The following is a 19,076-nucleotide window of genomic DNA, read 5'->3' on the forward strand; positions in this document are numbered from 1 at the left end:
CGCCCTCCCGGGCCCTTTTTAAGCTCTTAGAGTCATTCAGAACGTACCAACCGCCTTCAGGGGGTGGAGTGAGGCGGAGAGAAAGGGGCCGGAGATGGAGAGCGCCAGAGGGAAGGCCCTGGCACAGGACCCGGTTGCCTGTGCGCGCCAGCCTTCTCAGAAACCCCACTGTCGCCCCTGCTCTATTGGTGTGGTGAGCTTTGGGCAATTTCTCCCCCGCCTTAGCGGAGCATTTTGGCCACCCATCCCACCCCTCCCCGGGCTTGGTTTACAATGTATAGCTGTGCATTTTAGATCTCTGGTGGGTGGGAGTGGTGTTACCGAGGAAATGCTTTCAAATGCAGCTTTGGTGCTTGGGTAGATCAATGATGGGATCCATTCCCAGGCCAGAGTGACTGTTCCGTGAAGCTAAACGGTCCACATACATGCCCCAGGCTAGGTGATAATTAATCTTTGCTTTGAGTCACTCCACAGCGCTGGCTGGCTGTAGACCAGGCTGGCCTTCAACTCAAAGATCCGCTTGTCTTAGCCTCCAGAGTGCTGGGGTTTTTCTCCCTTTTAAATGTAAATGTGCAGTAGTGTATTGTGGGTAAATTTTGACAATGAATGCTTGAATTTTTAGTAAGACCAGGTACTTTGATCTTAAACATTGCCTGGTAAAATATATCCAGTGCAAAGAGCCTAAGATGCTAAGAGATGGGCGTTTTGCTAGGGCTGGGCTTGGGTGGTGGTGGTTGTCACTGTGCAGTCATTTACAAGATTGTAATTGGGTAACTCAAATCCTTCAATTCTAGGCACATATCCACAGAAAACAGTTCTACCTCCTGGCACCTAGAATGCCCTGGGAACAGCAGGGGTTACACATGATTGAAAAAGGAACAGACACAGCCTAACAGACACACCTCAAAGTATATATTCCTTCTTTCCATTATAAAGGATTTGGATTATTAAAGGTATTGACTTCTGTACCTCCACTCCTGCCATTGTGCATACATGACATGACATTTACTTGAACGGCATAGTTTTATTTTGGAACACCCATTTAATGTTATCATACCACACACGTTATTAAGGAAAACCGGGGCTTTGGGAGACAGGCTGGGTCCTGTGGCTCACACCTGTAATCCTAGCACTTAGTTGGCTGAGGCCTAATTGCTGTTTATGGACATGTGTCCCAAACAAGCAAACAAACACATAACAAAAAGCAGAAAAACCAAAGCAAACACACACCAAACAGCTTTGTGGGGTTTTCTGGAAGGTGGTTAGTAAAGCATCTGGGGTCAAATTAATTGTAGTTTTATAGCTTACTCAAAACTTACTTATTCTTGCCAGTCTGTCTTTGAGCCTCTTGCTTTACTTACTATATGGAATATAAATCTAAATTGATACCTCTGCATTTTATTCTCCATTTTCTTAGTTTCCTCTCACTTTTCAAAGGTCTTTCCGAACAGTCACACACATTCTCCTTTACATCTGTTCATGACTTTATTGCCCATCTACACACTCGCACATCTCCCTGATTTTTTTATGACCAGCACACCCTCTTAAAAGCTGTTGGTGCTGGGCGGTGGTGGCGCACGCCTTTAATCCCAGCACTCGGGAGGCAGAGCCAGGCGGATCTCTGTGAGTTTGAGGCCAGCCTGGGCTACCAAGTGAGTTCCAGTAGAGTCGCAAAGCTACACAGAGAAACCCTGTCTCGAAAAACCAAAAAAAAAAAAAAAAGCTGTTGGTACCTCAAATGCAGGGTTTCACAAGATCCTCTGGAGCATATGTTCAAAGCCTAGAGGTTGTTTCTGCATGGAGGCAAGTGGGCTCAAACACCCAACTCAGCAGTGCCTACTCCTTCCTTGAGTCATTCTCAGAGCCCTTTCTTCTTCTGAGTGGGTCTCACGATGTAGATGAGGCAGGCCTTGAATTCTTAGATGTCCATCTCTGCCTCCAAAGTGCTGGGATTGAAGGTGTGTGGCTCCACACCACGATTCAGAGCCCCTTATAAACCAATCAGGAATCGGGATTGGTAGAGAAAAGAAAAAATCTTTCACTTATTATTTCCTGTTAAAAGTATCTTGCAGGGCTGGTGAGATGACTTAGCTGATACAGGTGCTCATCATGCAAGCCTGGAGGCCTGAGTTTGATCCTTGGAACCCAGGGAAAGAAGGAATTAAGAGAATTGTCTCTTCAAAGTTCTCGGACTTCCACATGTGTGCCCTGGCAATCACACAGTAAGTTACTTTAAACAAAACCCCAAATGTACCCTTTACCATGTATTAGTAATTTTCTTACTCTTAACCATGTCTTTTTCTACTTCAACTATTCCTTTTGCCTAGACTCTAGACCAGTGGTTCTCAACCTGTAGGGCATGACACATCCTGAATATCAGATTTTTACATGGCGATTCCTAACTAGCAACATTTCAGTTTTGAATTAGTAACAAAATAATGTTATGGTTGGGGGTCACCACAGTGTAAGGAACTGTATTAAGTAAGGGGTTGCAGCATTAGGAAGGCTGAGAACCACTGTGCTAGACCATTCTGGCACTCACCCTCACTTGTTTTTCTCTAAGTGAACTCTTGATTCTGAATTGGAGCAGTAATCATCACCCTCTTCAGAGTTGGCATTTCTCAGCAGACGGACTCCCTTTTGAGATTAGGTCTATGCTGCCCAGGCTGGCTAGAACTTAGGAGGCTTAAATCACCAGCTTCCCACTAGATGTGACTATAGACAGACATAGGCCATCATGACTGGCAACTTTCTCCACCTCCGTCAATACCTAGCACACTGTGCTTTGTGCATGCTGGGAAGAATGCACAAAAGGTGGTAAGAAACCTGGGTAAGTGGTTAGAACGATCCAATTGTTGGTTTTCCTTTGGGGATCCTGGATGTCTGAGCTCAAATTTAGTAAAAGGCAACAGAATTCTTCCTAAGAGTTGTATATTATAACTCATCTTGTGATAGTTACTGGCATTATTTTTATTTATATAAGCAAAAGTCAAGATCCTGGTAGATCTACTGTACTGATTTGCTAAGGGCAATGATTGTAGCTTTGTAAGATACTGGTATTCGGACAGCAGAGAGAAAGGAGCTACAAGTATTAAGAGTTCAGGAAATAATTTGTCTAGCCATGAATGGAAAACATTAAAAAAGCATGTACTGAGGCAAGCTTGTTCACACAATCCAAACTCCCCATGTTTTAAGTCACTGTCCTCATATGGCTTATAGTCTAAGGGGCGGGTTGACAGAACAATGCAAAAGGAGAGGTGGGCAGATACGGCTGCATACTTACACAGCGGACATTGAAAGAAGGGGGTGCTGGGGAGTGAGGAGCTGCCAGTTTAGAGGGTGTTCAGGGTAAGATGGCCTTAATGTGATGTCTGAGCAGGAACCAGAGAGGTCAAGTGTGTCTGTCTTGGAGACACTAAGTACAAAATTCCTTGGGATGGATACAACCTTAATGTCTGAATTACGAGCTTAGCCTGGATGTGACTGGCAGACTGTGGAGAAGGGAGGAGGGCTGCAGATCCAATCAATGGACTTGGCAGGGGTAGAGGAGCTAGAAGAGACAATGGCTGAGCTCTAACAAGTTCTAAAGGTAAAGCTGGCAGGATCTCCAGACAGATGAACTGGTTTGGAAGAAGAGTAAAGATGTGAAGAGACTAAAAGGCTGGACTTGGAGAAAGGAGGGATGGCCTGCCTTGTGAATCCAGAAGCGGCACCTGGAAATACATGGGAGAGCCAGGAATGCAGATTGGCTTGTTACAGGACCGTTCTGTAAAAACACCCATTTCAAACTGGACAGCGCTTCCCTGAAACTTGAAGTAACCAATGTCAGGATTCACGTTCATTTCCTATGATGTAAGAGGAACTTTGGGAGTTAAATTCTAAGAGTCGCCTCATGGTCTTTCACCTTTGATCTTTCAGGCATGAAAACTAAGAAAACAAGTAAAACCAGTGTTGTTCAATGTTTTTTTTACTTTCCATTATTTCCAAAACAAGGAAAAAAAAATGACAACAAAATGAAAACAAAAATCCCAACACCCCAAACCCTTAAGACTTAAATAAACAGGAAAGTCTGCTTACTCCATTACAAGTGTCATGGATCACAGCTAACACTTCATTTCAGGGTTTTCTGGATACTGCCACCTTAACTCTCTAAAAAACTGAAGCACGGACCCATATTCCACCCACCAAGAACAGCAAGACTTACTTCTCACTGTCATGTCAAGATTTGCTTTTAATTACTGAAAGGTAATGATTAGCATCCGAAGTTTTATTTAGATTTTTTTTTTTAATCACCCAAGGTCTTTCCATACTAACTAGCCATTTTTCACTTTTTAATTATTTGGGGTACTAGAGATCAACCCAAGACTCTATCAGAGATCTAATCCAGGCCCCATGCTTTCTTTTTGCCGATTTGTGTTTGCCTTACCCAGAATGAATCCATACATTAAGAGCAATAACCTCGCCATATATTGCAAGTGTTTGTTACCTTCTGCTATACGAAAGCTACAGATGTTCTTCTTTGCTGCTTTTGAAATTAAATCACTCTTAATTCAGTCACTGAAAAGAAACAGAACCAAACCCCATCCCCCAATTCCATTTCCAGGCCTCATAACCACGGAGTGATGGGTGCATGCATGTATGGCAGATGCAGCTAAGTGCTGTCACAGTCATGGCTTTCCTAGGTGTTCTTATGAGGAGGAGGGGAGCTCCTGAGTCACTCACACAGACTTTCAGGAAGAGTTCAAAATCCCACTCAGACCCTGAAAGCATCGGGCTGGAAGGAGTGAAAGTGTCAGTGGATCCCTGGAGGAACCTAGGAAACAAAGACCAGGCAAACCAGGGAATACCTAATCCAGTGGAGGCTACAACATGCTGTGGGGAGCATTAGTAAGACAAAACCCTCAAGTTTTCTCACCGTTCCTGTCATTAAGTGGCCTGCAGCTGGCTTTCTTCCTGCCCAAAGCTTACCCAACATATTACATTACTTGGAAAATAAAATGGGAGCTTCACAACTAGCCATTTTCATTTCCATACTCCTGCAATATGTAATGCTACCCCCCGCTGGAAGTTAAACATAAGTCAACTGGTTGACTGAAGTTATGTAATCTGAGGGCAGAGCTTACAATTTTCAGTCTTCTTATGTGGTTAGAGAATATAACAGTTAGAAACCCTTTAAGGTTAAAACTTCTAGAAATCAGACTTCAGGAAGAATTCAGTCTTACCTTCATTAGCAACAAATCACTCTTTAACTTGCTGCATGTTCTAAATATTTGAAAATTCATTATGAAATCCTTGGCATAAATAATTTAAGGACAGGAGTGGAATATATGTATATACTTGGTGTCATATATACTTTGTATGCTCCTGTACCTTTCTGCACAGGGAGATAAAGTGTGACATTACTACACTTATCACACACATAGAAATCTGAAACTATAAACTGAGGGTTCACTCCCCTTTCCTCCTAAATTTCAATGGCACTTGGATATTTCAAAGTGTCTAGTCACCTCATTAATCCTGGGCTCCCACCTTACAAGTGCTAAAACGTCAGTGACGAAAGTTATTTGGGCAAAGACCAACAGACAATGTAAAACAGTTTGATAAAGTATAAATCCCTACACAGCCCTCAAAGCTATTGGGGGAAGAAAATAAGGTATACATATTTAGTTAACTTGATTTAATATGGCAATAAGTTATTTTGATAAAAATGACAAATTCAAACTCAAGTATTTTTGATTTCATAGAGGTAACAAGCACTCTGTCATCTGGAACTTCAGCAAACAATAAATTCAACACATTTCCCTGTTAAATATCTACCATTGTATTCTTTCAGCAACCTCGTAGTGGGCAAAGGTAAAACACATCTTTTCCCTATCCAACTGACAGTGCTCCTAAGTCAGTACTTGCCGGCTTTCAGAATGTCAGGTGTTTTCCTGAGCCTACATTTTGTGTAACTCACTATCACTCCTCTGTGAACTATTACCTGTATTAACTCACTCCCAGGTGATGCTGATAAAGGGGACACCTGGAACTCACATTCTTAAGAAGAAACAAGAAGTGAACAGCACTGGGCTGTGCTGTTACACAGCATCTTCCATGGCTCACATGGCTGAGGACTACTGTAAAGCACACTCAAGAATTTAAGAGTTAAAAACGAGCCAGGTGCACACATAAGCTTGGCACTCAGAGGCCTGAGGAGGTCAGCCTGAGTGACACAGCCTGTCTCAAAAACAAACGAAAAGAGCACAGTTCAAGTCTTTTTTTTTTTTTGATAAAAAACACATTTCTATCATCACTTTTGAAAGCAAACCCTTGGAATTCTGACATACTTCAAATCCTGTAATGTACTTAGACATTTAATTTATTGGAATTCTTTCTTTTTCAGGGGAGGGGAAGGATTAATTTCCTGTTTTGTTGAGACAGTCTCATCCTGTAGCTGACACTGGTCTTAAACTGTCAGCTTCGTGAGTGCTAGGTAAGTGTGCACTACCATGTCCAGTTCTAGTTGGAATACATTTAGATACATATGGAGTTGGGCGAGGTGGTCCATACCTTTAATCTCAGCACTCAGGAAGCAGAGGTAGGCACACAGATCTCTGTGAGTTCCAGTCTAGGCAGAGCCAAAACAACAAACAAACAAACAAAACATAACAAATACGGCACATATGAAAAGAAGTTAAATTTCACTTCAAGTAATGACCAGTCTATGATCCCAATGACAGTCATACTCTTTTTCGTGATGGCATGAAATACGCAAACAATTGGATGCTATTTTAAAACACTGTCTTTGAATGCTTTCAATCTGGAAAACATAATATGAAACACTCAGGGAGTGCTGGAGACACAGCTACGCAGAGCTCTTGCCTCGATGGCACAAGGCACTGATCTCCAGCATAGCAAAAACACAAACTTTAAAAGCACACAGATTACAAATGAGGTTGGGATGAATGAAAGCCTGCTGCTGCTGCTGCTGGTTTACTAAGTCAATTCCTTTGACACTGATAACTGACAGTGGGAACACAATGGGTGGGTGGGTGGGGAAGAATCTGTTTGGGATAAGTTCTTTGCAGTCCAGTCTGGTTTTGAATTCCTGATCCTTCTCCTTCCCAGGCTTCCTGAGCACTGAAATTATAAGTGTGGATCACGATGCCCAGGCTGAGGCTCCGGAATCATAAATGACAGACTGAAAAGCGTTGAGGACTCATTTGCTCACAATCCGCAAAATTGTTTCCCAGCATGATTAATTTTAAACTATGCACATCCTCCAACTCTTCCAGTCTGTCAACATAGTTGCTCTCCTGATTATACATTAACTAGAACTTAGGTTCAACAGCCTCCAATCACCTGGCAAAGATGTCAAAACTGTTAAACCTTTTTGCCAACTGGGCTGCCCTCTACTGGATAACTTAAGACATGGAGACAAGTCAGTGCACTTGGTTTCAAAGGGCAACACAAATAAATGTAAACATTCCATATTCTGAACAGAGGTTCCCTGAATAAGTTACAAAAAAAACCCCAAAAACCAAAAACCAAAACAAAAAAACTACCTCAAAATACAAACTCTTCAGTGAATTAGTTTTTACCATGGAAACAACACAGTGCCAACTCCACAAGTACAGAACTTCAGTCATCCTGAAAACCACAACAGATAGAGTTCTAGTCCCCTTCCTAACCTTGGAGGCAGATCTGAAACAGGAATGTGTGGGGGTAATAGGCACACTAATCTTTCATGATTTTATGGTGGCAAAATCTCATTTTTTAGTCCATTTACTCTATGATGTTTTCTTACACATAAGCACAGCTCATAGCAGATTCATGCTGAGTATTGGATAGCCACTAAGTCTCTGCCCACAGCATCAACACTTCTCTGAGCCTTTTCTTCTGTGAAGATATCAAGTTGTTCATCTGTGGCTCATCCCCACGCCTGCGATTTGCAGTAATGTAGGACCAGTTTACCATCACTGCCGAAACACTACAAAGAGAGAAGACAACATATTAAACACTGCTTTTGTTAGATTAAGAAAGAGTTCTGTAACATACTACCTCTTTCAAAAGATGCCTCTTTCTATTACACATCTCAGTAATTTATACATGGTCAACAAAACCAGGGTACCTTGGGTATGGGCTTAAATACTTTCACTGCCTTCCTGATAGCTCTGATCCTAAGGTGTTTTCAGCTCTTTCCCAGCAGTGCTGGTGTATCTATTCATGATTATTGCCATGAAGCAGCACTGTTGAATAAGGTCATCTAGTGCAGTTTTATCAATTTTCTGGAGTAAGATCACAATTACAGGTGGAAATGAACAATACAGAAGTAATACAGATTAGACAAAATTTCTAAGAAAAACAAAAGATGACTTTTAAATGAAACTTATTCCTTGACTGTTGCTTAACTTAAGATCTTACTATGTTAAATGTGTTCATGATCTAAGAGAACGAGGTTCTCTTCTCCCATCAATAATTAAGATGGCATGCTATCTCTTAAAGATGTGAATTAATAATCTAGACTATACAATAGACATGATACCCATGGGGGGAGGTTACTTACCTCATATAGAGTTCCAACTTCTTGGTCTGGGGAAGGGGCAAAAGATTGATTCACATAAATAAACTACAGGGAAGAAAAAAGAATGGATTCAAAATGGTATCCTTTTTATAACTAAGACTTTCAAATATTTGTGTGTGTGTGTGTGTTTCAGAGGTCGACACTGGGTGGGTGTCCTTGATGGCTCTCTTGCCTTATTTTTTTGAGACAGAGCCTCTCTCTGAGTCTGGAGCTAATCTAATGGTTAGTCTGGCTGGTCAGTGAGATCCAGAATCTGCCCATTTTCCCCACCAGGCACTGGGGTTACATATACTAGCACAGGGTCCTGAGTTTATATAGGTGTTGGGGTCTTCATCTTTGTGAGTGGAAGATACTTTAGAGACTGAGCCAGTTCCCTAAATAAATACAATTTAAATAGTTTTTTACAAATAGTTTTTGGAAGGATATTCAAACACTACATTAACAAAATGCCTCTTAGGCATAGTAGCTCCTAATTGTAATCCCAGCAGGTGAGTGTGTAGGCTTGGCCATGAGTTCAAGGTCAGCCTGGGCTAACAGTGAGACTACCCCAAAAGAAGTGAGTCATAATACAAGACTTCTTCTAATTTCTTCTAATATATGCAGGTAAAAATCAATTCATTTGATATTGGGTATTTTTCTTGGGTATGTTACACACATTTTTCTTTTTTCTTTTGACCTTTACTACTTTTGAAAAATTTCAGGGGTACTGAGTTAGAAGCTGGACACCATTAGTATTAAATTACTCGCAGAATAAAAGAATTCATTGTTCCAACTTTAATCTGTTTTAAATTAAAATATTTCTAGCGCTTAAAAAATTCCTAAAGATATTAAAGTCACAGTGCCAGAGAGGCTTCTGATCAACTTCTTAGAAACAGAAAATTGGCAGGTAACATTCAACGTCCATCTCCAGATCTAAGGACAAAATATTCTAGGCTTAACAATCTTGTCTCTCTCTTTCTTTCTTTCTTTTTTTTTTTTTTTAAAGAAACAATATGAGAATAGCTAGGCAACAGGAATTATTTACACAACAATAAATATTGGTTAAGTTTTTTCCCTTCAGTACTGAATTAGACAGTTAAGAGTCCTGGCCCTAAATACAAGTAACATTTCCTGGTCTATCCCATGGACACAAAACGATACTGAAAATAACAGTATCTGTATCTCATGGGGCTACTCAAAGATAAAACACACCTGAATAGCACATAATGCCAAGCACGGCTGTGTACTTCAGTGATGATTTAGTTAAGGAGGGACTGCATACATGATGGTCTCATAAGATCCTGTCTTCATGTGATGTGCTATTTTAACTTGTGTAACCATACTCTAGAACGTTTACACAAGAACAAAATTATCTAACAATACATTCCTCAACATGTCTCCATTGTTAAATGTGGAGCTAGCTCAGCTGGTAAAGTGCTTGACATGCAGGCATGAAGACCCGAGTTCTATCCCTCATATACTCCACAAAAAGCTAGGCAATGGCAGGACGTGCTTGTAATCCCAGCAATGGGGAGATAGAGACGGGGGACCCCTGGGACCTGCTGGCTAGCCAGGCTAGCTTACTTGGTGAGCTTCAGGGGAGATAGAGACTTGGGGCAGGGGTGTCCTCTGGGACCTGCTAGCTAGCCAGACTAGCCTACTTGGTGAGCCAATGAAACCATCTCAAAAACGAGATGGATTTCAATTGAAGCCTGACACCCAAGGCTCTTCAAAGAAACAAATCCCTTATAACAACTAAAACCCAAATGGAGTGCGTACTACATTGTATACCAGGAAATAGGTATATGCCTCTTAGTTTTTTCATAATATATGAAAGAGATACTGCTTACCTCAAGAACAATGGGACAAAAGCAATACAGAATCAAAGTAAATTAAGCGCCACACTGTATCAATGTACAGAGAATATAATGTTCTATGTCATATTTCTACATGGATATTCAGTGATATTTTGAGGAAAGTAACTAAAAACACCAGCCTTTAAAAAAAATACAAAAACAAACAAACTGTGATATTTTGTTTGTGTTCTGACAAAGTTTGTCTGCAGATCAGAGGGCGGAGTTAGCCAGGAGTTAACTACAGAAGCAGGGCTCACACCTTTAAATAATCACGGCACAGGAATATAAGGCAGTGGAGACAGGATCTCAGCCCTTTCGGTCTGAGGATCTGGAGAGGTAAGAAGTCACGGGTGGCTGCTCCTCTGCTTCTCTGATCTTTTGGTTATTACCCCGATATTTGACTCCTGGTTTTCATTGGTAAGACTGATTAAGATCATGCTTTAGGAAAGAACTAACAGTAATAATATACATGATGTTAAGGGCTTGGGGTAAGCACACTTCCTGCCAAACTGATGACCTGAGATAATTTCCAGGTACATGATGGACGGAGAATCCACTCCCAAGCATTGTTCTCTGACTACTGCATGCACATTCCAACGCCCACCAGAGATAAACATAATAACAAACAACTCTATTAGAAAGCAAAGTGAATCTAAACTCATTTCACTTCAGAGTGCCTCAAAGAATCTTCTGATAAAGTACATGTAACAAAAGTAATGTGTAGCTTTGTATGTACATGTGTTACTCATGGTTGCCTAGGACCTGTTGTGAATTTTTATAGGCAAATAATCAATACTGTTTTCATACCAACTGTTCTGAGGCCACAAGTTTAAGGAACTTTTTGATGAAGTCAATGAGTCCTTGGATGGTTCGGGTTCGCTCTACAGCCCATTTCTTTGTTTTCATGATAGGGGTATCTCCTACAGCCTTTAGCAGGATGTCAACTTAAAAAAAAATATTGAAACATCTGATGAGAATGTGATGTGAAACAGTTCAGAATACAAACTTTTTATCTACGTATTTTATGTAATTATTATTCTGGAGTTATGTCATAGATATAAAGACATTAGACTCTTCTCCACTATTTTCCTTCTTGACCTTACAAAGTTCTTCCTAAGAGATTAATCTTTAAGACAACATTTTGACATAACAGAATTCTAAAGATAAGAAATAGATCTGGCCCATGATATAAAACAATGCTCAAACAGTCAACTAAAAAAACTCATGTATTTTTCACCTACCGAACTGGTGGTAATAGGGTGGTAGTGCCAGTAATGCTGCTGTTGCCACTTTAACATGGCATACCTTTCTGGAAAGCAATATAGTAATACCTATCCGATACTTGAAGATACACCTTGACTCAATAATATACTACGTAAAATCTAAAAAACCTTGAGATTTATAAAGATTCATGTAGAAGGATGTTACCTTCATCAAAGCATTTATTTTTACAGGAAAAAAGCAGTAAATTTACATATTCAACACATATATGTAGAAGGGATTAAATGAAATATATTTTATGGCAGACTTTATAGAGAAATGACACATTGTTCCAAACTGGGTCCAAATGGTGGTTCTGTCTCTTGTAGATCTACAAGCACTGCAATCTTTCATTCTCAAATCCCTGTAACAGCACCTACCTCAGAGGGTTGATAAGAGGAGTAAGTCAGTTAATGTAAACAGTACCCAGAGATAACTTGTACTAACAGAACCTTGAGATTATTAAATAGCTGTTCAAAAAACACATTATAAAAGCAGTTAATAGTTTAAGAAGTTGACAAAATGTGCAAAATAGAAAGACTGTGTGTATACAACCCCAACTTCATTAAGAAAGTATCACATACACATTCACAATATAGAGTATACATCAAAATGTTACTTCATAGTAGTGATATATGGCTTTTTGTGAATATGAAATTTTCTATACTTAACCTTTTAGTGAAAAAACAAAACAAAAAACCCAAAACTATAACCTTAAAAAAAAAATACAATCAGGGGCCCCGAAGAAGTTTCAAGGAGAGAAGTAACATTTCAATGATTCAAAACACAGATATGTAAACCAAGACTGATCTCTTTAATGAAGGTTAACTCCCTCAAGAGACACCTACGACCAAAGCCGCCCCGAAAGTGGCTATCCCACTCTTGCCCCATTTGTTTGATGTGTTCAGAGTTGGGATCAATTTATTCAAGTTTAGTTTCCTCCTGACGCCAGGTGTGGCAATATACACCTTTAATTCTAGCACTCAGGAGGCAGAGGCAGAGGCAGAGGCAGAGGCAGGTGGATCTCTGGGAGTTTGAGGCTAGCCTGGTCTATAGCCTGAGTTCTAGGAGATCAAGTTTCCTCCTGAAATGAAATACAGGAACCTAGAACATACGATGCAGCTTATCTTCCTGGAAAATAACTATGTAAGTGTCCTTTCAGTTAATTTGGGAATAAGGATGAGTGAGGAAGGCATAAAGGTGATTTTGGTTATCCTATCTTTCATACCTTCCTCCCCAGTTCTCTCAACCCCCTGGAGCAATCAATAACTAGGCAGCAATTAGGCACTGAGTTGTACTACTAAAGAAAGAGGAGCCAGAGGGCAAGAAGCTAGAGACGTAGTAATTTTTAGTAATTACACAGTAATTACAGCTGTAGTCTTAATTCCCAAAATGACTTGCTTGTAGCTCAGAACCCTGACTACACATTAGAATCAACTGGAGAACAGTTAATATACACAGCAATCGAAATCTTTTGCAAAGTCGGACCTCAGCATGGGTATTCAAGTTTGGCATGGAAGGAAGCCTGTAATACTATGTCACCAGGGCCAGCCAGTAACTTGTCTGTTTCAGCAATCCTTCTGTATATTACAGTGGAAATGTGAAATATCTCATCATCAAATGTCTACAAAAGGATAAAAATAGGAATTTGTCAAAAAAAAAAGAAAGAAAATATGGAGACCCAAATAAACAGTCATCTCAGGCGGTATCTTGGATTATGGGTCATTTCTAGTTTTTTGTTTGTTTGTTTTTCTACAGCAATCATCAGTGTAAAGGACTAAAGCTTTGACTTAGACAGAATTCTTTTATTTTTGGCCCAGGCTGGCCTTGAACTCACAGAGATCTGCTTGCCTCAGGCTTCTGAGTGCTGGAACTAAAAGTGCATGTCACCACTCTCAGCCTGGTGCTTCCATCTTAAAGGAAACCTTTGAAAGTCAGCTGGAAGAAAAAAATACTATGTTTTTTTTTTCTAAATTGACAGTGGTTATCTATCTGTCCAAATACTCAGTACAGCATATATATACACGGCAGATTCCCTCCAAACGCAGTCAGTCTGTTTTTTTTTTTTTTTTTTTTTTTTTTTTTATTCTTTCTTGATGAGCTGGGAATCGAACCCTGGACCTTTTGTAGTGTTCTACTACTGAGTTACATACACCTGCATATCCCAAGAGCAGTGCTAGGAGACAATTCTCCTCCCACGCAGCTTCAACAAATTGGTGAGATTAACGAGCAGAAAACACATCCAGATCTACATTTTATGTCTCCGGAAGGGAGAACACAGGGACAAGGTCTATCTTTTCCATTGATACATGTTTATTCTCTGATATTTTCTTATAGTCGTGTTCAGGGCAAGTTAACCTGAACTTCCTTACTTTCCAGTGGCAAACACATCCCTAAGGCAACACATAGGTTGAGGGTAGCTAGTTAAAGAAATTCAATGTCGCACAGAGGAATGGTCCCCATCCCAAATAAATAAAAAGTTAATAAAAAGGCAACACCTATGCCTTTAGTTTGCCCTCAGCATTCTTCACAGTATCTGAAGTTCCAGGTTTTTTGTTCTAAAGAATGAACTCATATTCAGTTGGAGGGGGACGCCAATAGCGAACTCGTCAGAATTCGTGGATTGTAACGCACTTTTGCTGTCACCTTAAATCTTTATTCCAGTAACTAGTCTTGCGTTAAGTACCTGGAGCTACCGAGATCTCGCTCCGCTCCCACCTTCAAAATGCTCAAAGACCAGACGCCGCAAAAGGAGCGAAGGATGGCGAACCCGGGTACCACCCGGATCACCTAGGCACTCAAAAGGCGTGAACACCAGGAAGCACTTGTGCTCGGTTTTCAGAGGTGCACCTCTGGGGCGCGCCCTTCTCTAGCTTTTGCTACTTTATGGGCTGCCACTCTTAGAAACGCTATTAAACCTCCTGCCTCCGCCCACAAACGGATGTTGACATTACTTTTTTTCTTGGTGTCACCAGGAGGTTCCTCCGTTCCCGGCGAGACTGCGGCCGAAGATGGGGGCTCCGGGGTGGCTATTTCGGGGGAGAGCTCCGAAAGGCTCTCGCCGCCAGCCGCGGCCGCTGAAGAAGGGAGCTGAAGCACAGCCTCAGGATCTTCCGCCATCTTGCTCGCTGAGAGTCGATGGCGGAAGTGACGTACGCCGCAGAGGTTGGGCCTTGCTCCCCGGAGGGTCGCAAAGCAGGCGCCGGGTGGGGGGAGCCCGAGCCAACAGTGAACTTTGGGGTGTCTGGAGAGCATCACACACAGATGCTCTGTTGGAAACACAATATTTAACGGAGTACTGAGTGCCATCTAGCCGCAGCGAGCTTCCGGAATGCTCCCGAGACGAGCCTCCGTGCGCCACCAGATGAGCACGGACCCCCCCCTCCTCCTCCTCCGGCAAGTTGGTTCCGGCCGGGAGCCGCTTCCGTTTCCTTCTGGCCGGCCCCGCCCAGGCCCCGCCTCCAGGCCCCGCCCCGCCGCGCGGGAGCGCGCGCGCGCGCGTGCGCGGGAGGGGGCGGGTGGGGAAGCAGTGGCAGCAAGCTCCCGGAGGCGAGGCTCGCGCGCCCGCCCCCGCCCTGGCCCCAGCGCCCACCCGGTCGGCCCCGGCCCAGCCATGATCAAGGCCATCCTCATCTTCAACAACCACGGGAAGCCGCGGCTCTCCAAGTTCTACCAGCCCTATGTGAGTATTGCCCCTGCCGCGGACCCCGGGGGGGAAGAGGGCGAGCGCCGGCGCAGGGCAGCGCCCAGCGCCTTCCCCAGAGCGACCCTCGCGACGCCGCGGCCCTCCCCGCGTCCGACTCTTCGCCCCGCTGCCTGTCAGCCCGGCCGGTGGGAGCCGCTTGCCACTCCCCGCCGGCAGCTCGCCGTCTGTGGGCGAGGCGGTTGGTGCCGCCGCGAGGGGCGCTGCCCACCTGCCCGGCCCCTCAGCCCCACACCGCGGCAGCGCCGTTGCTTCCTGTCGAGCGCCCGCAGCCGGGTAGCCGGCGTCCAGCCCGGCTCCCGAGTCCCATGCCCTGTCGCCCAGCCCGGCCAGGTGGATTGCTTTTCTGTCGCCCGGGGGACAGATGGGCCATTGTGTCCGCCCTAATCCTCTCCGAGCTCAGCAACTTTGGCTCGCCGCACGCCCTGGCCGGTCCGTTTCCATATGGAAGCATCAGAAGCCTCGTATGACTTCCAAGGTGGCTGTTGAAAAAAAAAATTCGGTGGGGACCTGACGTTGCTAGTGGGCTTTTTAACCTACTGTCTGAATTTACTCTTGAAATAACTGGCAGCCTAAGTCGTTGACCCATCCAGAAAGGGATTCTGTGTCTCGGAGTTAACGATTTCATTTTGGTGTGACTTTTCTTTTTTTTTTTTTTTTCAATCAAAACAGAAGGGCATTCATTTGCCCTGAGTTTTAGTTTAAACGAAATAGCATCTGTGAAAGTTCTCTTCTAGAACTGTGAACATTGTTTAATATTGCTAGGAACAGATAACTTTCAAGTCGTGAAGACAGTTTGTAAAGGATTGAGGAGAGGTAGTAGGCTCCTATGCCTTACCTGAGGGCAAAACTCACGCTAGGTCATAGACTGAGCTGTCGTTTGTAGGATGAATGTGAGCTCTGTGGCTGTTGTGCTGTCTTGGGGCGTTTTTGCTTATAGCCAGACATGGACTTTGAATTTAGCGTTGAAAATGTGCCAGCACCAACCCTTTCTGCGGATGGCCCCAGATGGAAATTATTCCTGCCATTAAAAATGAAACGTGAAAATGTCAGTTTGCCTAAAGTGATAATGCAGTCTGTGGAGGTGTTGGTTGAAGTGAGAAATGAGCTGCTTCCTTTCCTTAAGTTGCTTTGCTTTCTCTGATGATAAAGAACACTTTGCTCCACTTTTTTTGTGTGGCTTTTAGTGTAGTATAACTTAAATGCTAATGGTCTGTTTAAAAAGTCTAGATTATTCTTGAATCCAAAATAAAATTCTAGTTGTTCCTTCTGAGGAAAACAATGCATTAGCTTGACATTACCTGATTGTCTAAAATGTAAACTAGTCCTTGTTGAGTCCGTTTGTTGTGTAGAAAAGGTATGTTTCAAGAGTGAAACCGCACTGAAGAGTTTTGGGTTTTTTCCTACATTGAAATTTAGTAATTTGTCTGGCCTGGTAGTGAAGGCCTGTAATTCCAGCTACTCAGGAAGCTGAGACAGGAGCATTGGAAGTTCAAGATCTGGGCTACTGAGATCAAGGCCAGCCTGTGCAATTTAGTGAGACTCTGTCTCAACATAAAAAGTAAAAGGTGGGCTAGTGAGAGTGTGTCTCATGTCCACAAGGTCCTGGCTTCAATCCCTACTAGTATAAAATTAATTATTAAACATTATAGGTCCCTTGGCTAATCCATGATTTCATAGTCATCTCTACTGTAGGTAGACTTAAGCCATATGAAATGTGGATTTAACTTGGAAATCTAGAAATACAACTTCCTCTTGTCCAACAGCGGGAGTAGAACTGTCTTTGACCTTTCATTGTTGGGTGGCATTGAAGGCCACTGTGGAAACAGTTGTGCAGCTGAAGCAGCTGTGTGGCACTTTTTTGGTCATTGAGTGACCGTGCTGCTGGAGGCCTGAGACTGGATGGTGTTTAAAAGGATGCTGGCTGTGTAGAAAGAAGGTGGTGCTCCAGAAACTTTCTCTGGGTCAGCCGTTACACATTGGATTTTCCCAACCATGTGCTAAGTTGTCTTTCAGAAATAATTGAAAGTAATTTATTTCTTTGCTTCTTGCACTAGACCATAACCCTTGTGAGGGCAGATACTATTTTTCGCTCATTTATTCCATTGTCCGCTTGTCACCAAATCTTTACTTCATGTCTGCCACATGCAGGCACTGTAAATGGAGAAACACATCTACTTCCTGCCTTGTAGGGGGGTGTAGGCATGGCTAATAAATGGCCTATATGATATCACAGGTATTAATAATAAATGGTGTGGAAAACTAAAGCAAGGCCAAGTAGGGAGTGTGAGGATGATAACTTAAAATACTGCAGCCAGTGACATTCTCACCAGGAAGTAGTGTTTCAGCACAATATTGACTGTGGTAAGAAAAGCAACTTTGCAGAGAGATACCTGGGGGAAGGGCATTCCAGGCAGAGATACACGAGTGCCCGGATGGATGGGATGGTTGAATGTTTGGAGAATGACCATCAAGAATACAAGCATTGCGAGGGGAGACTGTCAGGGAGGCATGGTTGGAAATGGCCTTTGTTGTGTAGGTCACCCAAGTGGAGCCCTTTTGCATTGCCTGAAACTCCTGTCTTGTCTTTGTGACATGCCTCAAATTGAGTCCGTGTTCTTTGCTTAGCCCAGACACTATGTCCATGTTTTCTGAAGGGATTTCCCCTGCTGCTGCTCTTGTCTTAGAACTTTATTTTTAGGGTGTGGTATTCTGTTTCACAGCCCATAAGTCCTTGGGACATCCTATAGAATTTTTGTTGGAAGTTATGATTTAAGCATATTTGTGTCACCTCCAGCAGTCAACATTGAGTCTTTAATGCACTGAACTTTTTTAAAAATTAGTTTTTAATTGTGTTTATGTGCCTGACTATGTGTACCGCGTGCATATAGGTTGCAGCAGAGGCCAGGAGGAGTGGGATCCCCTGGAACTGGAATTTCAGTTGGTTGTGAGCTGCCTGAAGTAGGTGCTGGAGACCAAACTTTATCCCTCTGCAAGAGCAGTAAGCACTCTTAACCAAAACTCTCTCTAGCTGCAGTAAACTGTAGTAAATTCCTAATGGATTGGTGTTAAATGCATTTCTTTGGAATCTAGCTTTGGGTTAAAATCTGGATTAAAATCGATTGTTAAATTTCCTTTCAACTGTTAAAATTTAGTTCTTCATTAAGTGGAGATTTTTCAGAATCTATATCTTTAGCACAAAAGTAACAGTACTTCATCCATTCCTGTGTAAAGTTGAAAGAAGTCTCTTAAGAAGTATTCATCAGGTCTGACAGGATGGCTCATCTGGTAAGGCATTTACTGCCAAGCCTGATGACCTGAGTTTCATCCCCAGGGCCCATGTAATGGAAGGAAAGAGCCCTCTTTCATGGTGTCCCTTTGGTGTCTCCCTCACACAAATAAATTTAAAAAGTATATATCCAGTAAGATTAGTTTTGAGTTAAATAAGTTAAGCAGTATTTAGGAGTATTTCTAGGCCAATGGTTCTGTATCCTGACAGGATGCTGAGGTTTAAGCTCAACATTTATGGTTAATACTAACAGTTTGAAAATTGCTTAACTTTGACGTGCTTCCCCTCTATGATGGGTTTTCACTCTTCATTTAGGCTTCCTCAGGACATAGCATTCATGTGGTCATCTCTACCCCTTTGTACTGTAGATTTGGTGTTGTAGTAGCCTAGGTCATGCCTCTCAGTTGATGTCGTTTGTGAGAA

The 19,076-nt window shown here is 42.5% G+C and overlaps 2 protein-coding genes and 1 long non-coding RNA gene across 6 annotated transcripts in view; 2 read left to right on the plus strand and 1 right to left on the minus strand.

The window, feature by feature from the left end:
• Window positions 1-88: 88 nt before the first annotated feature.
• Window positions 89-6,269, plus strand: LOC128112800 (uncharacterized). The gene is made up of 2 exons (XR_008219165.1): window positions 89-193; window positions 2,063-6,269. It is a non-coding gene; the product is annotated as an uncharacterized LOC128112800 (long non-coding RNA).
• Window positions 3,950-14,994, minus strand: Atg12 (autophagy related 12). 2 transcript variants are annotated; one of them, XM_052742146.1, is made up of 4 exons: window positions 14,616-14,818; window positions 11,209-11,345; window positions 8,549-8,611; window positions 3,950-7,972 (listed from the first exon to the last, which is right to left on the minus strand). In XM_052742146.1, exons 1-4 carry the CDS (start codon window positions 14,779-14,781, stop codon window positions 7,913-7,915), a joined length of 426 nt encoding a protein of 141 aa, XP_052598106.1. In that variant the 5' UTR covers window positions 14,782-14,818; the 3' UTR covers window positions 3,950-7,912. The 2 variants fall into 2 exon arrangements, with proteins under 2 accessions (XP_052598106.1, XP_052598107.1); XM_052742147.1 differs by lacking the exons at window positions 3,950-7,972; window positions 11,209-11,345 and having other exon boundaries at window positions 8,550-8,611; window positions 14,616-14,994.
• A 149-nt stretch (window positions 14,995-15,143) lies between these two features.
• Window positions 15,144-19,076, plus strand: part of Ap3s1 (adaptor related protein complex 3 subunit sigma 1) — a 44,690-nt gene continuing 40,757 nt past the window's right edge. For 2 of the 3 annotated variants that reach the window (XM_052742150.1, XM_052742152.1), the window contains exon 1: window positions 15,144-15,343. In XM_052742150.1, coding sequence (XP_052598110.1) covers window positions 15,275-15,343 — 69 coding nt within the window. In that variant the 5' untranslated portion in view covers window positions 15,144-15,274. The remainder of the gene's footprint in view (window positions 15,344-19,076) is intronic. The other variant, XM_052742151.1, reaches the window with a different exon arrangement.

This window comes from Peromyscus californicus, unplaced genomic scaffold, assembly GCF_007827085.1.
Source record: "Peromyscus californicus insignis strain IS unplaced genomic scaffold, ASM782708v3 Scaffold_17__1_contigs__length_78620276, whole genome shotgun sequence".
Classification (NCBI taxonomy): domain Eukaryota; kingdom Metazoa; phylum Chordata; class Mammalia; order Rodentia; family Cricetidae; genus Peromyscus; species Peromyscus californicus.

What these genes read in the sequence shown, in the direction of transcription:
- Atg12 (XM_052742146.1), bottom strand. Translation starts at nt 14,781, where the DNA reads ATGGCGGAAGATCCTGAGGCTGTGCTTCAGCTCCCTTCTTCAGCGGCC. An exon ending in TTGTGGCCTCAGAACAGTTG is followed by an intron (nt 8,612 to 11,208) that starts GTATGAAAACAG and finishes TCTTCCCTGTAG; the next exon opens with TTTATTTATGTGAATCAATC. An exon ending in AAGTTGGAACTCTATATGAG is followed by an intron (nt 7,973 to 8,548) that starts GTAAGTAACCTC and finishes CTCTCTTTGTAG; the next exon opens with TGTTTCGGCAGTGATGGTAA.